Source organism: Opisthocomus hoazin, chromosome 7, assembly GCF_030867145.1.
Source record: "Opisthocomus hoazin isolate bOpiHoa1 chromosome 7, bOpiHoa1.hap1, whole genome shotgun sequence".
Classification (NCBI taxonomy): Eukaryota; Metazoa; Chordata; class Aves; order Opisthocomiformes; family Opisthocomidae; genus Opisthocomus; species Opisthocomus hoazin.
The window spans coordinates 28,312,284-28,329,056 of NC_134420.1; the positions used below are offsets into that span (position 1 = coordinate 28,312,284).

Genomic DNA, 16,773 nt, shown 5'->3' on the forward strand with positions numbered 1-16,773 from the left:
GAATAAATTATAGAGTTAACTAGTTCAGCAAAATCAAGGAACAGCGTTCTGTTAGCAACCGAAGTCCCTGCTCATCTGACTCTCCTTGTTTTGTCATTTGAGCCCAGGCTCCTTTTCTTTTGTTTCCACAGCAGAAGCAGGAAGACAAGGGTGGTGCGTGCACTTTGCCAAGGGGGAAAAATCGCTTACGGCTCTGATAATTGACAACAAAACAACATTTTGCCCATTGCAAGCAAGTTGTTTGAATTCCCTCTCCATTACCAAAATGCACGGCGCATAGTATTCAGACACTGTTTATAAATCAGTGCTTGGGGATCGCAGTAGTACTTCTGGCCCCATCTGCCTGCCTTCTGTTTCAGAAGGACCTTCAATAACCTTCTCACACAAAAAAAAACCCATCCAGACTTCTCCTGTGTTTATTTCTACTTGTTGCTTCAGCCACCTTCGTTGGTAACATGTACCACATGTTTATTACCCTCCATGTGATGTGGTCTTACTGGGTTCTCCGTTCGCTCCTGGTTTTCTTACATGGTGCCAAAATCTGAGTTCATTTCTAAACATTCACTCAGTTTTGTAAAACAGTCTTGGAGTCTGTGGGCCAGTTCTTGGGATCCTTAAATTGTAGAAGGGCTGACTCTCAAGTGGTGATTTCTGTTTATGGCTGTAAGAATATAAAAAATGACCATCTAGTTCAGACTTATGGTTTCTCAAGCCCACTATTGTGTCTCAAAGAATGAAGAAAAATGCCATTTCAGGAGAGGGTGTGAGCCTAGCCACTTCCTGCTCTGTTCCCATAGGAGTTCCTCCACACCATTTGTGTTTCAAGGGTGTTAGAGGGCGCATCCCTGCCTGTTCCTTTTACTGTTTGTTACGGACTGAAGCAGCATCGGACTAGCATGAGGCATCAATGTAACTGAGAATCAGTCCCAAAGACAGGCTGAGTCCTGAGCTCTTTGACGTCAGTGAGTGCTTTCCTGCCCTGGGAGATTTGTTCCCTTCAACACGTTTTTCCTCTCTACCTGAGTTTTACCTCTAGCTGTGTACCAGTTTTCTGTGCTGAGGAGAGTCTGAGGTGGGAGCCTGTGGAGTCCTGCTGCTCATCCCGGGCAGGAATTGCTCCACAGTACCTGAAGGCTCTGGGCTGACAAGGTCCCAGGGACAGCACCCTCATGGCAAGACCTCAGTCTCCCTGGGGATGAGACCTCTTGAATGCATCTGATTTACTTCTCTGGGGTGGGTGGCGAAGGCATGGTGAATCGCTCAGGCTTGGTGCCATCACAGAAGCAAAATGCCTTTAATAAGGATGAAGACCAGACTTTTAGACCGAAGCAGCAGAAGGTTGCAAGGGCAACAGTTCCAGCTTAAACTGAACAACCACGTGCCTTTCATTTCTCTTCCCTAGAATTATGATGACATAAGTGTAATGGTTTTACTTCAAGCTGGATGCCTATTTCTCTTTTGCTACCACTCAGTCTGCTGGCTGTTGCGTTCTATCAAGTCTGCAGTATGCCCTCAATTTAGGGATGTGAATACGCACGCTTTGGACACTGTACAAGACATGGATGATACTTGCATAATCAAAATTATGATGATGTGTTATCAACTTTCTGTGGAGGTTCCGCATGGTTAATACTTAACTCAGTGCAACCCCACTGTGGGGAGGGGGGGTATTAACCAAGGTTAATTTTGTCCTGAAATGCAGAACACTCTGAAAAGCATCCGGTTTTGGTCATAAGTGTAAGTATTTGAGTACATGTCCCACTACCTCCTTCCATATGAAATGAGCCATGATCATATTACAGTAAAATTGTTGATGTCGTGATGGGGGGTGTGTGTGCGTGTGTAGGTGTATGCATGTGATGCATATATCTGTGTCAGGACAGTTTAACCCTGGACGAGCATCTACATGACCATATAACCTTTTCTGTCAAAGTAGGCTTTACTGTTTTAACCGGGTGCAGATTTATCAGGGGATGCTACGGGTCCTGTAGCCTCATTCCCTGTTACCTGTTAGAACCAGGCAAAAGCGCCATAAGCTCCCACGTCCTGTGATATGGTCAGAGAGGGGCTATGTTACTGTCTCACAGGTTTTTTTAGTTGTCAGGGGAAAAACATTTCCTCAGTTATTTTTTTCCAGCTCTTTGGTGATTAGCAAGACCCTGTGTTCCTACTACCTATTGCATGCACCTAATGGTATATCTCTGTTTGATTTTTTTTTTTTTTTTTGTCTTCTCTCTTCCAGTTCTTCATGTTTATTTTGTTAATCTTCCTGGCGGAGCTTTCAGCTGCAATCCTGGCTTTTATCTTCAGAGAAAATGTAAGTATCCGATGGTGGGCAAACTCTGAACCCCAGTAGCATTGTACCCAGCTGGAGCATGGTGTTAGATGGCGGCTGATGCATTTGTAGAGCAACTGTTTGTTTCAAATACCAACAAATCTGCTGCATTACTACCCTCAGTCTGCAGAACTGCCAGCAAGCCAGTGAATGCTGACTAACCTGGCACGTGCAGGGTGGATGGTTTATGTACACAGGAGATGTACACTGGGGGACTACTTAAATCCTGAAGTTTTTAGAGTTTTCCTGATTCTTTTGCAGCCAAACCAACTGCACATACCGTCAGAGAAGTTTTATAATAAAGTCACACTAAGGTTAAAAGCAACTCCTTTCTTTTTTCAGTATAGCATGTGTTTAATATTAACATTAGTAGTGAAACCGCCTGCTTTCCTAACAGAGCCAATGCTTGCTCTCTGCAGTGCAAAAACTCTCTTGTTGCATCTTCTAATGATATTCCTTCTTGAATTTTCATGCTCTGGTGCTCACCAGATTCCTTTCAATGCTGCTTGTAACATATCCCTCCTGACCTGCCCTGAGCAGATCTCCCCGTGTCCTGTTTTGAGTCCCATCCATGGATCCCTTGCATATTGCCCTGCTTGCAAGTTTCTCATCCTTCTCTCCACAGCTTTATATGACGTAGCCTTTCTCTACTCTGCTGCTATGCGCATCATTATACAGCAAGCATCCCTCCCCTAATCTAGTAGTAAGTTTTTACTAGTAGTAAAACTTTTTACTAGTAGTAAGTACATACTAGTAGTAAGCACAGTCTCATTTGTTTCTCTAACCAGCAAAGGTTTGTGCATTTTTTTCATATTCCCACACGTGCAAAGAAGAGCCTGACTGAACTAGGTCCATCCTTCTCAAGTCAGCCCATCTTTGAAACGTGACTCTGAGTGATGGCTGTGCAAAACCATTGGCCAGTAGAGGTGATCACTAGTGACTGTTGGTGTTTATTTTGTTTATTTGGTCTCTGCCAGTAGTAAGAGAACCTTCAGCACATTCCTTGTACTGAACATGACAGAAATGTGACATGAGCATAGAAGGGCTGTGTAGAATGATGATTTTCTTGAGCCAGAATATACTTATAATTTTATTAATATTAAAAAATTTTGATAAACAAATAAGACTTAGGAAGCTCACAGCAAAACGGTGTGGTGTTTGTGCAGTAGGATGATCTTGGGGGGAGGCAGTGACAGAACTTTTTTTTTTTCCCTTTATAAGCTGGTGGTCTTTTGTCTTTGCCTCAGATCTTCAGGCAGTGGGGACAGGATGGCAGTCTGTACACAGAGTGGGTGCCCCGTTCGCGCTTCAGCTTTGAGACCGTGCCCTCATGGGAACAGCTACCGCTCCATAAATAGGCTGCAGCATGGGAGGCCTGGTGTGTTCTGGTCATTACAGCTCTGCTGTTAGGAGTTTTTAGAGAATTCCTTTGATTCAGCACAAGCAGCAGACCGCACACATAGAAACTGCCCTGCAGACCCAGGTATGGGCTTCACAATGGAGAGAGAACGTGGTCCCTGGTGAGCCAGGGCTGGGCAAGCAGCTGGCAGCTGATGGCTCCCACCTCCCACCGTCCCTTTGGGGAGGTGGTAAAAGGTACAAGAAACTAGCCGGGCTGACCGTGAGTCCTGTGTGTGGGGTGACTGCAGGGCCGGCAGCATCCCCGTCCCTCACTCACAAGGAGCCTGCTTACGTCTTGCTTCTGGGCAAAGCATCGGTGCCTTCCGCTCTCACGGAAGCCGTGGGACATGTGAGGATGTGTTATCTAGCAAGATAAGTTCACAGTGGTTATTCTAGACTTCTGTGGCATCTGGCGGTGTTTTGTGAGATAAAACTTCAAGAGGAACAAACTTCTATCTTTCTTGAGCTTGTCTCCGTGTTTGTATCATCAGCTTCCCACTCTGTCAGCATGACTGACAGGAAGGGCTTAAATGGGGAGGAATGAAGAATGTCAGATCCCAGCATAGCTGGAGATGCCTCTGTGCAGAAGTTAAACTCAGTCTGCAAATTCTTGTGGTTTGTTCTCTCCTCAGGTTTCTTCGGAAAAAAACTCTTGTTTTGCTGTTGCTGTATAATTTAGTGGTAGCTCCTCTGGCTTGGTAACTACTTGTGGCTAATTTTGCTTGTCGTCTTTGGGTTAGGGTGAGCCTGGACGGCTGGACAGGATGTCTGTGGGGACAGAGGTGGTCTTTCAGTGACCCCATGTTGGGAAGAATTCTTCACAGTAGCAATTTAAGGCCAGATTCAGATGTGCTTTTCTCTTCCCTGCAAAACGAGTTACTTTCAAGGCGTGTGGTGGTAAATACCCACCATTAGGCAACCTGAATGTCTTGGAAGCTTACCAAGTGGGTTCCTGTGATGGTCATTGCACTAGTCCATGTGGCTGTGGCCCCACTGGGTGCTTAAAATGAGACAAAAGAGAAAGATATGCTCTATCTGTTCGCTTTCCAGATAATGTTCAGTACAGCTTTCTCTTGTACAGTCTTTTACATCCAAACTAGCTCCCAAACACTCAACAGAGTTAAATTATTGATAGCTGAGGGAGTAAAAGAAATGAAGAGACAAAAAGAAGGGAGAAAAGAGATGTTTTCTGCTGAGATTTGACACGAGAGGAAGAGTCAGTGAAGCAGTGTGTGGTGGTGGGGCGAGTGAAAGTGGAGTTGGCGATGGTGAGCTACTGTGATCTCTTTGAAGAGAAAGGCTGTTGTTAATCAGCTATGGGAGTACCAGAGTTTCTCTTCCTTTGTAAAGGAGGTTTTGGAGGGTGGAGAACCGTTTTTCATCTAGAAGACCCACCATAAAATAACGTCTTCCATGAACAGTAGAGAGGCTGTGAAAGAGCAGTTGACTTATGTACAGGAATTGCTCTTTATACGCCCTTCAGAGGTCTGGATGGGAAAACCCTGAAGGGACAGTTGACTCTTTTTCCTAGTGAATTGAAAAGCGGGATGGTAGGAGCAGATGAGCCCAGTGGCAGGGCTCTGGATGGAGTCAGGATGTCTGGATTTTTTAGCTCTGGTTCTGACACTGAATAGGCAAGTCGCTTTGGTTCCCGATACCTCTGTTTCCTCAGACGTAAGGCAAAAACTAAATAACGTGAAGCATCCATCCCTCGCTTGAGCAGCCGGAGGTCTCTTGGGTGGAAGGCACTGTGGAGGTGAGAAGTGCAGCACTGGTGACTGTACCCACAGTACAAGCACTGTACTGGGCCAGAGATGTTCAGGTGCCCCAGGCAGATGCAGATGGGCAGGAGTGTGTCCCATTTCCCAAGCAGGCACCGCAAAGCCAGCTTCTTGCACAGCATTCAGTGTTCTTGAACACAGCACTGCATGAGAAGGCTGTGACCTTCCTGGCCAGTGCCAGCACACCTGTGTTGTGCAGAAATGCTCTCTTTTTTCGTAAGTCCCCTGCATCTGGCTGCAGCAATCCCAACCAAGCTATTTTTTGTACCAGTGTGACAAAACAATCCCACTTCATTCACTGGCACGTAGATGCACGCGTGTGTGTGCTTCTTCTGCATTGAAGATGTTCCCCCCAGAACAGCTGGAAGAAACCACAGCCGAACGGCCCTTTATTGTTCGTGACTGTAGCTGGTACAGCTGTGTTGTCAGAAGTGCGTGCGAAGACCTAGTTTTATTCGGAGGTCCTTCGCTCGCCTCTGAGTAGTTCTTGCCATGGTACTCCAATGTGCACAGAGCTCGTCAGTGCCGTTACCAGCTTCAGCGAGAAGGGGGGCTGTGGGCTTGTGAGCAGGACTGTCTTACTGACTTTTATCCTCCGTTGTCAGCAATTTTTAAAAGAAGAAAGATGCTTCTGCTGATCGATTTTTATTTTTTTTTTTTTTTTTTTACATTTTTTTGAACTTCAGATGCTCAGGACAAACAGTTGAAGAGCAACTAAATGGAAGCAGTTATTTTCCTGTCAAACTTACTCTTCCAGCACTAGGCTTTGGTTTAGGCCAAGTCTCGTAAAAATCGCACACAAACTCCGAACAATTTCCTCTGGGGTTGCTGCTGTCAAAATAAAGGTTTCAATTTATATTTAAATGACTCTTTTGTTTTAGACCCCGCCAAAGGCAGTCAGCTGGGATTATTACCAACAGTAATATCAGTTTCAAAGTCCATGCTTCAGAAACAGGCAAGCATCAAAAAAATGTGCTGCTGTCTCTGCAGGGTAGAATACTGCGTGGATAAAGTACACAGAGAAAGAGAATGAAAGGAGAGGACGTGTTCTGGCATCTTCTAACCTGACCTTCGCTCAGCGCACCAAATTCCCGAAGGAAAATGCCATGTCCTCTGGTATTTTAATGTTCAAAAATAAAAAATGAGTTCATATCTGTCCCATAAAAGTGATTTAGGAATTTAGTGGCATATCTAATTAAAAGGTAGTGAGATTGAGCTACCTGCATCATTCAAGTCTTTGTGACAAAGTTTCACCCAGTATATATTTAGTCATTAAAGTTGGCCTTAGTTTGTGTTTGTAAAAGAGAAATCCATATTAAGTGGTATTCAGGAGTCTTTTAAAGAGTCACCACAGCCTTCCCTTTTTTTCCTTAAATTTAGTGATACAGTTACAAAAGAAACAATTTTGTGCTTGTGCTTTTGTGCCCACCCATACATCTCATACATATGTATACATATGTGCGATATTTCACGTTGCATATCAAGAACCTGAAACCAACTTGTAGCAGTATGTGTTACTACATCTGCAGTGCTCTATGAACAACAGAAAAAAAAAAAATCAGGGGGGGATCTTTTTCAGGCAGCTTAATTCCTGATCCTGCAAGTAGGCAACACTAGAGCAGTGCTGTCTCCAGCCGAGTCCAACCCCCTTCACCGAGGCTTTGCAGTGGCAGAGAGATTTTGCCTGTGCGGATCACAAACCACAAGGTATTTTGGAGAAGGGACCACACAAGGAACCTGAAAAGGGAATTCCTTGAAGTTTTCTTGCTGAAGTGATAGAAAGGCAACAAGATTGAATCGGGGTGTTCGGTTTAACAAGACTATTAAGTTTGTGTATTACTAGTTCTCCAGAGCGCGATCTCAAGTAAACGTGATTTCAAGGTGTCTAACATTTTGAGAAGACTCTGAGCCAAAATGTTTGTTTGGTTTTTCTATTTTATTGTAAATGTAAACAGGAGTAAATGAAATTCCATCCATTTATATAGTTGACCTTAGGAAAAACGTTTACATTATCTAAACACTGGAAATATAAAGAGGATTTTTTTTCTTCGTGTGTGGGGGTTAGTTTAGAGAATTTAAAGCATTGTCAAGGAAATGATCTTTTTTTCCTATTCGTAAGTTGACTTGAACATCTCATATTCATGATACATTTTTTACTTCCTTTTCATTCCCAGAGAATTTCATATTCGGGCTTCATTCTGCTTTCTCACACGTGGAAGTAAATTCAGGGCAGTTCGTTGGTAGGAAGTTAACTGGTTTAAAATGAAAAGTGAGGGGAAAATCACGCTTTGATTGCAGACCTCATGAAGCATAGAAAGTTAAACTACTATTTGGATGTGGATTTGAACATCTTTCTAAAATCTTAGTCCTGTTTCAACTTATGAAACGCTTTCAGATAGCGCTGAAAATTTCAAAAACTGACCAACCTTTAAGTGTAAACATTATTTTACAAGTATAGATATAATTCAGTCCCTGATTTTTAATGAGCAACAGTTTTATTCAGCAGGTACCATTAACCCTGGATATAGTTATGGTTCAGGCAGTGGCTTTTCCCATGTTTCTCCACTGAGGTTTGCAAGAAAAAGAACAAAATCAAAACAGCCAGACAACCCCCAGCATTCACAGAAGGGAGCTTTGGGAAGTGCTTGGGAAAGGTGTTGGCAGTACCTTTACATTTCCACCCGTCTATGTGTTTCAGCTGACCAGAGAGTTTTTCACCAAGGAGCTGAAAAAGCATTACCTGAGGAACAACGACACAGACGTCTTCTCTTCCACCTGGAACTCGGTTATGATCACGGTAAGCCAGGCCGTGCCGGTCACCTGCGGCCCGTGGTCAGTGGCCGTCGGCACAGCGCTCAGCCCACACCACAGCTCACCGGGCTCAGCCTGCTTCGGGCAGCCCATCGCCTCCCGCGCAGCACCGGCGTTTGGGCCGGGAGGGAGACGAGAGTTCAGCCGGCAGCCGGTCCTTCTCAAAGCGAGCTGCCGTCGGTCCCGAGAGAGATGCTCCCCGTGACTGCCTCAGCCTCCAAAGGCTGACATGTTTTACCTGACTGGGTACCCCCAGCTTCCAAACAGTGGGCGCAGAAAGCCTTGGAGCTGTCTTCAATTGGATATCGCTGCTTCAGAGCTATTCCCAGCCAACACCAGCCAAAAAAATGGTGCTAGCTAATGTCTTTGTGTTAGCTTTTGTCAAATGAGTTGGTAGGTGGCAGATTAGGCAGGAATGTGCCTAATGGTATATTTTCAGTTTAGAAATATTAGCCATTAAAATGGACATTGTTATCACAGTCCTAATCAGGCAGGTTACAGGTCGACTGTCATTGGAATTGGAGTTGTTATTACAGGAAGTTCTGTGCATGTGTGTATGTACACATGTGAACTTATTGCTCAATACGGCCCATGGCGAATCTCTTCAGGAGTGAAGGCTGAGGATGTCAGACTCTGCAGATGAAAAGTCAATTTTAATCTTAAAACAAAAAGATGATTGCTGCCCTTCATGCTGATTCAGGACTTTATTAATAAAGACATTTCCTTTTGCTGACTGAAAGGAGACAGAGTATGACTTGAATCCTTAAAAAGGACCTGACTTGAATCCTAAAAAGGGACCTGGACTTGAATCCTAAAAATGGACCTAACTCGAATCACCTAGCAGTGCCTTTGAGCAGCAACAATCCTGGCCATTAGCTGTGGGAAGAACGGGCGGTTAGGAGCCTGGATTGTGCTGCTGGCTCCCTTGCAGACTTGCTGGGTGATCTCAAGCAAGACATTCTGGATGTGCTCCAAAGCCCTGTGTAGTTTGTGGCAATATTCCCAGTGGTACCGTAGAGTCTACAGTATGACATGGGAACAGTGAGACTTTATAAAAAGGCTTTGATGAAACAGAAGCTCCAAGGTACAAGCACAACCCACTTCTTTGGAAATAACAGTTGTTTTGTCTCTGCTTTGACTAAAGCTTTGATCCCTGCAAGAATGGGTCTTTGGTATATTTCTTGTATCTGCTTTCAGGGCAAAGCATCAGCTCTGTCTTCCTTTCTTCTCTGTGCCTCTCCCTAGTTTGCCTGCTGTGGAGTTAACGGACCAGAAGATTTTGAAGCTGTCCCTCATCTTCCATACTCCCCTTTGGAAAAGACGACACCGGAGGCTTGTTGCCAGCGAGAGCTCCAGAGCCGGGAAGGGATGTTTGTCAACAAGGAAGCCTGCATCGCAGGCATCGAGAGGTTTCAGAACCGACAGGTAAGGGACGCCAAACACCAGGAAAAAGAATTTCACAGCAGACAGAGAGATGGCTGTGGTGGTCATGGGGGGCTAGTGAAGCTGACAGGTGTTGCCGTTCTGACTGCAGCTCACATCCTAATTATGCTTCTGCTGACAGCTTTTGAAGTCATGGCATAGGTCTGATTTTGAAAATCCGCTTTCATTGTGTGCACTGCTAAGTCCATGTATCAGCAAAAATATGAAGATTTTCCCAAAGGATGGAGAGGTGGGGGTGGAAATTCACATTAAGTTTTATTGTGTCTCTGAAGGTTAGTACTATCTCCGAGAAGTTAATTAGCAAGGCAGCACAGGTCAGCGAGGATGGGATGGAGCTGGCTCTTACTGGCTGCGGTAGTGGCTCCAGTGTAGTTCACAAAGACTCCTCATCAACAACATGTGCAACCAAGAGATCAGGGATTGAACAGCCACAGAAAAAAAAAGTCTGTTTTCCAAGGAAGAGAAGTGTTGGAAAGATGCATTTCTCTGCTCTTTTACTGTTTGCAGTAGAAAAGGGGCATTTCTTTTGCCAGGCCTCTCAGCTTGGCAGTTTTTCACACTACTGGACTGGAACAAGACAGTTCAGCATAATGTTGTTGACACTGATACTGCAGCCATGTTTCCTTACAATGTCAGCAAGTCGTGAAGTTTAAGAAATTTTCTAGCAAAGTTCTGACTCTGTTCAGCTCAGCGTTAGTGAGCGAGCTGAGCTCTGGACTGACTACGTACAAGCCTGCTTTTCTCTCCAGACTAAGCAGTGGTCCTCTTCTCAGCACTTGGTAGCAGGCTGTGAAAGAGAGTGAAGGAGTTTGGAAGCAGCGTGTGAGCTGTTCCTTTCCTGGCAGCTGGAAATGGTTGGCAAAGGCACCGTGGGTGAGCGATCATAGCAGACAGCACCGTGCTGCTTCTGCCAGGTCTGATTGCTGTGAATAGATGGGGAAGAGAGAGGAGAGGGAGATGACAAACAGCAGGGAGGGAGAGAGAGATGCATTTTGAGAACGAGGGTTAAAGCAGATAACAGATTTAGCTTTCCCTAAGTGGTGATGCTGAGGCCTACCACTGCTGTGGGGAGGCGAGGTCTCCTGTAAGCCCTGTCACCGCAGCGTGTTGGTGGGAGAAGCTGTGAGCACAGCGCGTGGCACCAAGCACGCAGTGAGGCGCTGCTGTGAGATGGGAGAGACACTCCCGAGCAACCGATGGCTGAATTCAGGCGTTCCTGGAGCAAAGTCAGGCTCCTGGGACACCATCCTAGTAGGACCATGCTGGCCACGCTGGTGCTCACCCCGTTTCGTAGCCAGCTGAGTAGGCTGTGCTGGAAGTTGGGTCAAGGTTGGAGTTCTAGCAAGCACCCAAACATTTTGTTGCTGAGCTGGATGCTTTTCCCTGAATATTGGGCTGACATGTGGCCGGAACAGAGCTGCTGCTGAGTAGTCTCATGTTGACAAGAATGTGGTTTTAACAGCTCAGTTACTGCCAAAAAGTTCTGCACTCCTGGGTCTGCGTCATGAGTGGAACTTCTCTGTGCTCTCCCTCGCTCTCCTCTGGTTCTGTCTCACTCACGGTGAGCAGGGACTGGTGTGGGCACCAGTGCATAACTGTTGTGCTGTATTTGCATTTCAGACGTTTTCTTTATGGGTGGAGGGAAAAAAAATCAGGTGATTGAAACATCCCAGCAGTATGGATGGGATTAGACCTGTATGTGTGAAGTATATGCTCAGTGGGGAAGAGAGCTACTTTTTACATTGGACAAACTCCAGCCTATGTTTCTCTTTATGTGTGACTTATTTGCAGAAATTTGTTGGTGGGTTGGAATTTTAGGCTGGGAGATCTAAGGCCAGGATAAGCTGGTGATTTCCAGAAACGTCCTGAAAACTTTGCAGAAGATCTACCTGCTGTTAATTATATGAGCCGTAATAAATGACGTTAAAGATCACAGAATCACAGAATGGTAGGAGTTGGAAGGGACCTCTGGGGATCATCTAGTCCAACACTCGTGCTAAAGCAGAGTCACCTGCAGCAGGCTGCACAGGATTGTGTCCAGGCAGGTTTTGAATGTCTCCAGAGAAGGACACTCCACCACCTCTGGGCAGCCTGTGCTCTGTCAAAGCTAAGATGTCAAAGATGATGGTGGCTATGCTGCACCATAGGAGTGGAAGGATTGCTGTAGTGCGTAGCCCTGAATTCTTAATGAAATTAATTCTCCTGTAGCCTGAAGGTCAGCAAGTGTTCATCAACGCTCCACTGGGGGAAGGCACAGAGAAAAGGTCCTGGGGTGTGAAAGGGCCGCTGGCTGAGAGAGGATTCAAGAATCTCCTGCCTTGGCTTTAAATAAATCGTCCTTTTCCCTAGGCAGCCTGGTTGCCTGTCATCTACCCGGAGGGCCCTTTCCCCTGAGCTTAGTCCCTGCCCTTTGCAGAGGGAGTGCCTCTCCTGTGCTGCTCTGCTCTGCCCTGCCAGAAGTCACGGTTCCTCATGGTCAGTGAGGGGTCCTGGGTGTGAACCACTCCCGTCCCACCGCAGCACAGCCTTCCCCTTCCCCAGCACTGTCCTGGGGGTCTCTGCCTCCCACGCTGCGGGGCTGGGTGAGGGGGCGAGAGGGAGCCGTGCTTGAGGTGCCTGGATCCAAGGGCACTTGTACTAAGGAGGGCTGTGCTGTGAGGACAACGCAATGTGCTGCTCAGGCATGTCTCACCATGTTTTGTCCTTCCTAGGGCTGCTACACTGTGATACTGAACTCCTTTGAGACCTACGTGTACCTTGCGGGAGCCCTTGCCATCGGAGTGTTGGCTATTGAGGTACTTTTACTGTCGTGTGACCAGAAGAAAAGCGGTGTCGGTAGATGTCCAGCCGTGAGGCAAACAGGCAGGGGCTCCCCCTTGCCCAGGGAAGCTGCTCCTGCCCAGTGCGAGCAGGTTATCAGCTTGTGGTTTTAATTGCCTGGAAAGAGCCGGGTGCTTGGTCTTTTGCCACAGAAGGCAGGGAAAGAACTGGTGCCGCACACCCGCAGTGCCGCTGCACAGCTCGTGCCCTGCCACGCTGGCCACAGGGCTTTGGGGACCTGCCGCCTGCCCTCGTCACGGCAGCAACCCAGCAAGCTCACTAATCCATCACTTGGTTAATGTGTTCAAACTCTGCCTTTGCTTTGAAAACTTATATTTGGAGCCACTTCTTTAAAAACTTCTGTTTAGAGCCTGAAACTCTGTCGGTTCCAGAGCAGCTCCATTATCCTTCATTAGTACCTGGCTCTTTGGTGGTGTTTCTGAGGAACAGGCTTCCACCAGACATGGTGTTAGCCCAGAACTGATGTCACTGCAGCATTTCTGGGGCAAGACCAGGTGCTTTCCCCCGTCCCCTGTCTTCTGCGAAGGAGAGGGATCTGGGCAGAGAGCCCCAGCAGCCCCCACGAAGGCCGTGGTGTACCCATCCTGGGCAGTGGCAATGATGTGCAGAGCAGGGACTGCGGAGCCTGCTCCCCTGCGACACCAAGGGCGGTTTGGGAATGAAGCCAGGCCACTGCTGTAGCCCCAGACAGTTTGGGGGAACAGGGGAAGGAGAGGAAGGATTGCCTTCAGGGGAAAAAAAAGTTCTGCCACAGCCTGCCCTGGGTGGTGAGAAGGGTCCCCCTCGCTGCATCATGGGCAGGAGGGAGTGACAGGAGTGGTCCCAGGGCCAGGGAGGGCTTTGCCGATCTTCTGGAAGATGCAGCTGACTCCTGTGGTTCTCTGTTTTGTTTTTGCCCTCTTCTTCTCAGCTGTTCGCCATGATCTTTGCTATGTGTCTCTTTCGAGGGATCCAGTAGAAGGTGGCCCATGAACCATCATGTTCCCCACATGCTCAGAAGAAAGAAGGAAAATCAGAAGAAACAAATCCTGAAAACACCCAAAAAACTTTATTTTTTTTAACAAAATGGGGTAGGGGGAAAAAGAAAAAAAAAGAGGGTTGTAATATATGAATGACCAAAAGGATTGTACTTCAGGGGCTGGAACTTTGAGGTGATGTGCACTACACTGTACAGCGGACCCTTCCCCAGACCCACCTGCAGCAGCCGTGGAGCAGGAGCCCAGCGCAGCCGATTGCACTAGAGACTGACGGATCCGGCGAGGGGCAGCGGGAGGATGAGCACGGCTGCCTCTCCACACGGCCGTGCCTACCGTTAGCGACTTTATCATGCTTTAGAGAGCAAAGGACTGAAGAACAGACATGCAGGGGCTGGATAAGGCAACAGGCTGGCCGAGGTCTGTGACTGTCCAGGTGGGTTTGAAGCAAGTGGTGGTGTCTCATCTAAGAAGTAGGTAGTCATCGTTTGCGCGGTTCTGGCTGTAATTCTCAGCCACAGAATGGAAACACACATTCTTCAGTGGAAGCTTTGCCCCTGTCACCTGAAACTTGTCAGACAAGTCAAGCGCTTCAGTGAGGCTGGCTTTTCTCTGGAGCCCCAAGCAGGACCAGCGTGTTCTCATATAGCGATGGGACTCGGCTAAGGCTGGCTGACGGTCATGAGTCTGGTGCCTACGTTTCTGTTTTTCCTAAGATTTACTGTTCCTTGTTGTGAAAGAGACCAAATGGTTCCCTGCTGTGTTCCCATCTCTTGGGGAAAAATAATGGCTCTGGTCAAGAATCACTGACACTGCTGCCTTCCTGAGAAGGGGAGGAGATAGTGTTTAAATCTTGTCAGCCTTTGCCTTTCCTTTCATACGTGCAAAAAATGGTTTGTGGTGCTCTGTTAGCATAAGTATTTGCAGTGGTTTCTACGTGCTTTCCAGCCCTAACGGGAGGTCCAGGCATGGTGCTGGACGGAGGAGGCTGAGATTTGTCAGCTGCTCCCGTGCCGTTTGCCTGAAAGAGTCTTGTGGCATCATTTCTGCTCAGAGGATTTCCCCTGCGAATCTCCTGTGGGCTCATGACGAAAGCAGCAAGTCAGAATTGTTTTAGTCTGCCTGTTAGTTGAGAGTGTTTCCTCCCTTGAGATAGTATAGCATTGAACTAATGAGTCATCTACTTAAGCATTTGGAAGTGAACGTGAGAAAGATGCCTGGGACTGGACCTTGGTTGGAGATTAAACGGAACTGCTGAGGCCCCAGACAGGCTCTGAGAGCACCCAGCGTGCAGCCAAACCGCTCCAGCCACTGCTCCAGTGGTCATGGTTATCGACCCACAGGTCACCGGTTTTTCTCCTCTGGATGCATCAATCCCTGTTGCCTTAATTGTTCATCTGGTCACCCCCCGACCCCAAACTCATTTTACTTGGGGGGGGGAAACAACAGAAGGGGCTGTGGTTTCTTGTTTAGCTTAGGTCTTTTTACAGATTTTACGGGCTCAGATTATGGAGCACTTTTATACAGGCTTAAACTAACCCCTCTGAAAGCTGTAACCGCTGGCAAGCAAGGCAAGGGGGAAGGCAGCAGCAGCGAGGAGCCGAGCGGTAACCTCCTCGTGCCCTGGCTTTGCAGCAGCAGGTCCATTACCTGGCTGTTCCCTTACACCACTGGGGCTGTCCCAGCGGCACTGCACAGGCTGCGGGGAAGGAAGGAAAGCATCGGAAAGCCTGGTCCGTAATAGACAGAGATCCTGGCTAAATATCCAGGTTGGGGAATCAGGATACTAAGGAACAGGAAGGAGGCATTGGAGCTTCTCCACGCTTCATTTGAGAACAACGATTTGCTCATCAGCAAGAGGGGGCCGGGGCAGGTAGAGCTGCAGCCCCCTCGTGCCGCAGTCAGCAGATTCCCGCGACGAAAGAGGTGGCTAGGGCCGCTGAGCAGCCTCAGATGTTGCATTAAACCTTTCGGAAAGCTGGTCTGAACTATTTCCCTCTGGACCTCCTTTTAATGAGGCATTTTAGCATTAAATTCTGGTCTGTTGTTTAATGAAGGAAAACAGTTTTGCTAGCCAAAAACCAGCAGTATTTGTACCCGACAGCAGGTGCTGTGCTTAAGATAGGAAAAATCTGTTGCATCTATGAGTCTTACAGGGAATGGGCTGAGCAGAAGGCAAGCTTATCTGTTCTGCTTCTGCCTCAGGAGCTGGTGTCAGTGACTGTTCTGGGACAGCAATACCCATGGGAGGAACAAAACCGTGAACAGCGATGGTAATTCAGCGGGAGGTGAGCGGGAGAAGCAGAACTGCCTCCCCAGCCTCCAATTTTTTCCTTTCCCTGCAGTTTGTTATGCAAAGGCCTGGCTGTCTCAGGTGAGAGCCTGGAAGGCAAATACCCTGATTTGTGCATGGTGAGTGGTAAAAAAAAGAAGCAGCCTTAAAGCCTATTTCTGCCCCCAGTGGCATGGGGGGAAAAAAACTGTCAGAGCTGGGGAAATGGGACCAGAACAGCCAGAGTGCAAAGTGATAAATATACACATGCCTGAAGCAGGATCTCTGCCTGCTTGTTTCTCTTTGGCTTTTCTAATTCTGTACTCATTGCTTTGTCTGTTTTTACCTTTCTCACTTTCCCTCTCTCCCTAATGGTAGTCCCTATATCTGCAAGAGGATCTCTTATTCATCCGTTACTCTGGCCTTTGCACAGCTGTTTCTCCTCTCTTACCTTGTCTGATTCCCCCATTGCTCTTTTCTGGATGATGACTTCCAATCCTCTCTGCAGCTGGCTAGCATGCCGCTGGGAACACAGCTGGTAACCCCAGCAAAGGCCAGGCAGCAAGTTTTAGAGAAGAACTGGAGATAGCTGTAGAGATACCTGCAAGTCTGAGAGGACCTGTGGATGTTGGTAATGGGCAGAAGGAATCTCCCCCCCCCCACCCCACCCCAGGGAATTTAATGAACAAGCCAGCCCCGAAAGCAGACTCCCGCTGTATGGCAACGCATGTAAATTTGTTGGGTTTTGTCCCTTGGTTATGTAGCTGCCCCCTCTGTTGTACAGTAGTTTTCAGAACAGTAGGCAGGAGAAACATCTGTATTTTTATATTTTGGTGAATATTTTGGGGTCAGGGGCTGCGAGCTAGACGCACTGCTCGCTGCAGAGCTCTGGGCAGGCTGGGGACCAGGGGAAGC

The 16,773-nt window shown here is 47.4% G+C and overlaps 1 protein-coding gene across 7 annotated transcripts in view; it reads left to right on the forward strand.

Moving 5' to 3' along the window:
* TSPAN18 (tetraspanin 18) overlaps window positions 1-14,445 on the forward strand; it is a 119,643-nt gene extending 105,198 nt beyond the window's left edge. For all 7 annotated transcript variants that reach the window (XM_075425368.1, XM_075425374.1, XM_075425369.1 and 4 more), the window contains 5 exons: window positions 2,243-2,317; window positions 8,216-8,314; window positions 9,574-9,753; window positions 12,483-12,566; window positions 13,523-14,445. In XM_075425368.1, coding sequence (XP_075281483.1) covers window positions 2,243-2,317; window positions 8,216-8,314; window positions 9,574-9,753; window positions 12,483-12,566; window positions 13,523-13,570 — 486 coding nt within the window. In that variant the 3' untranslated portion in view covers window positions 13,571-14,445. The remainder of the gene's footprint in view (window positions 1-2,242; window positions 2,318-8,215; window positions 8,315-9,573; window positions 9,754-12,482; window positions 12,567-13,522) is intronic.
* Window positions 14,446-16,773: the final 2,328 nt, after the last annotated feature.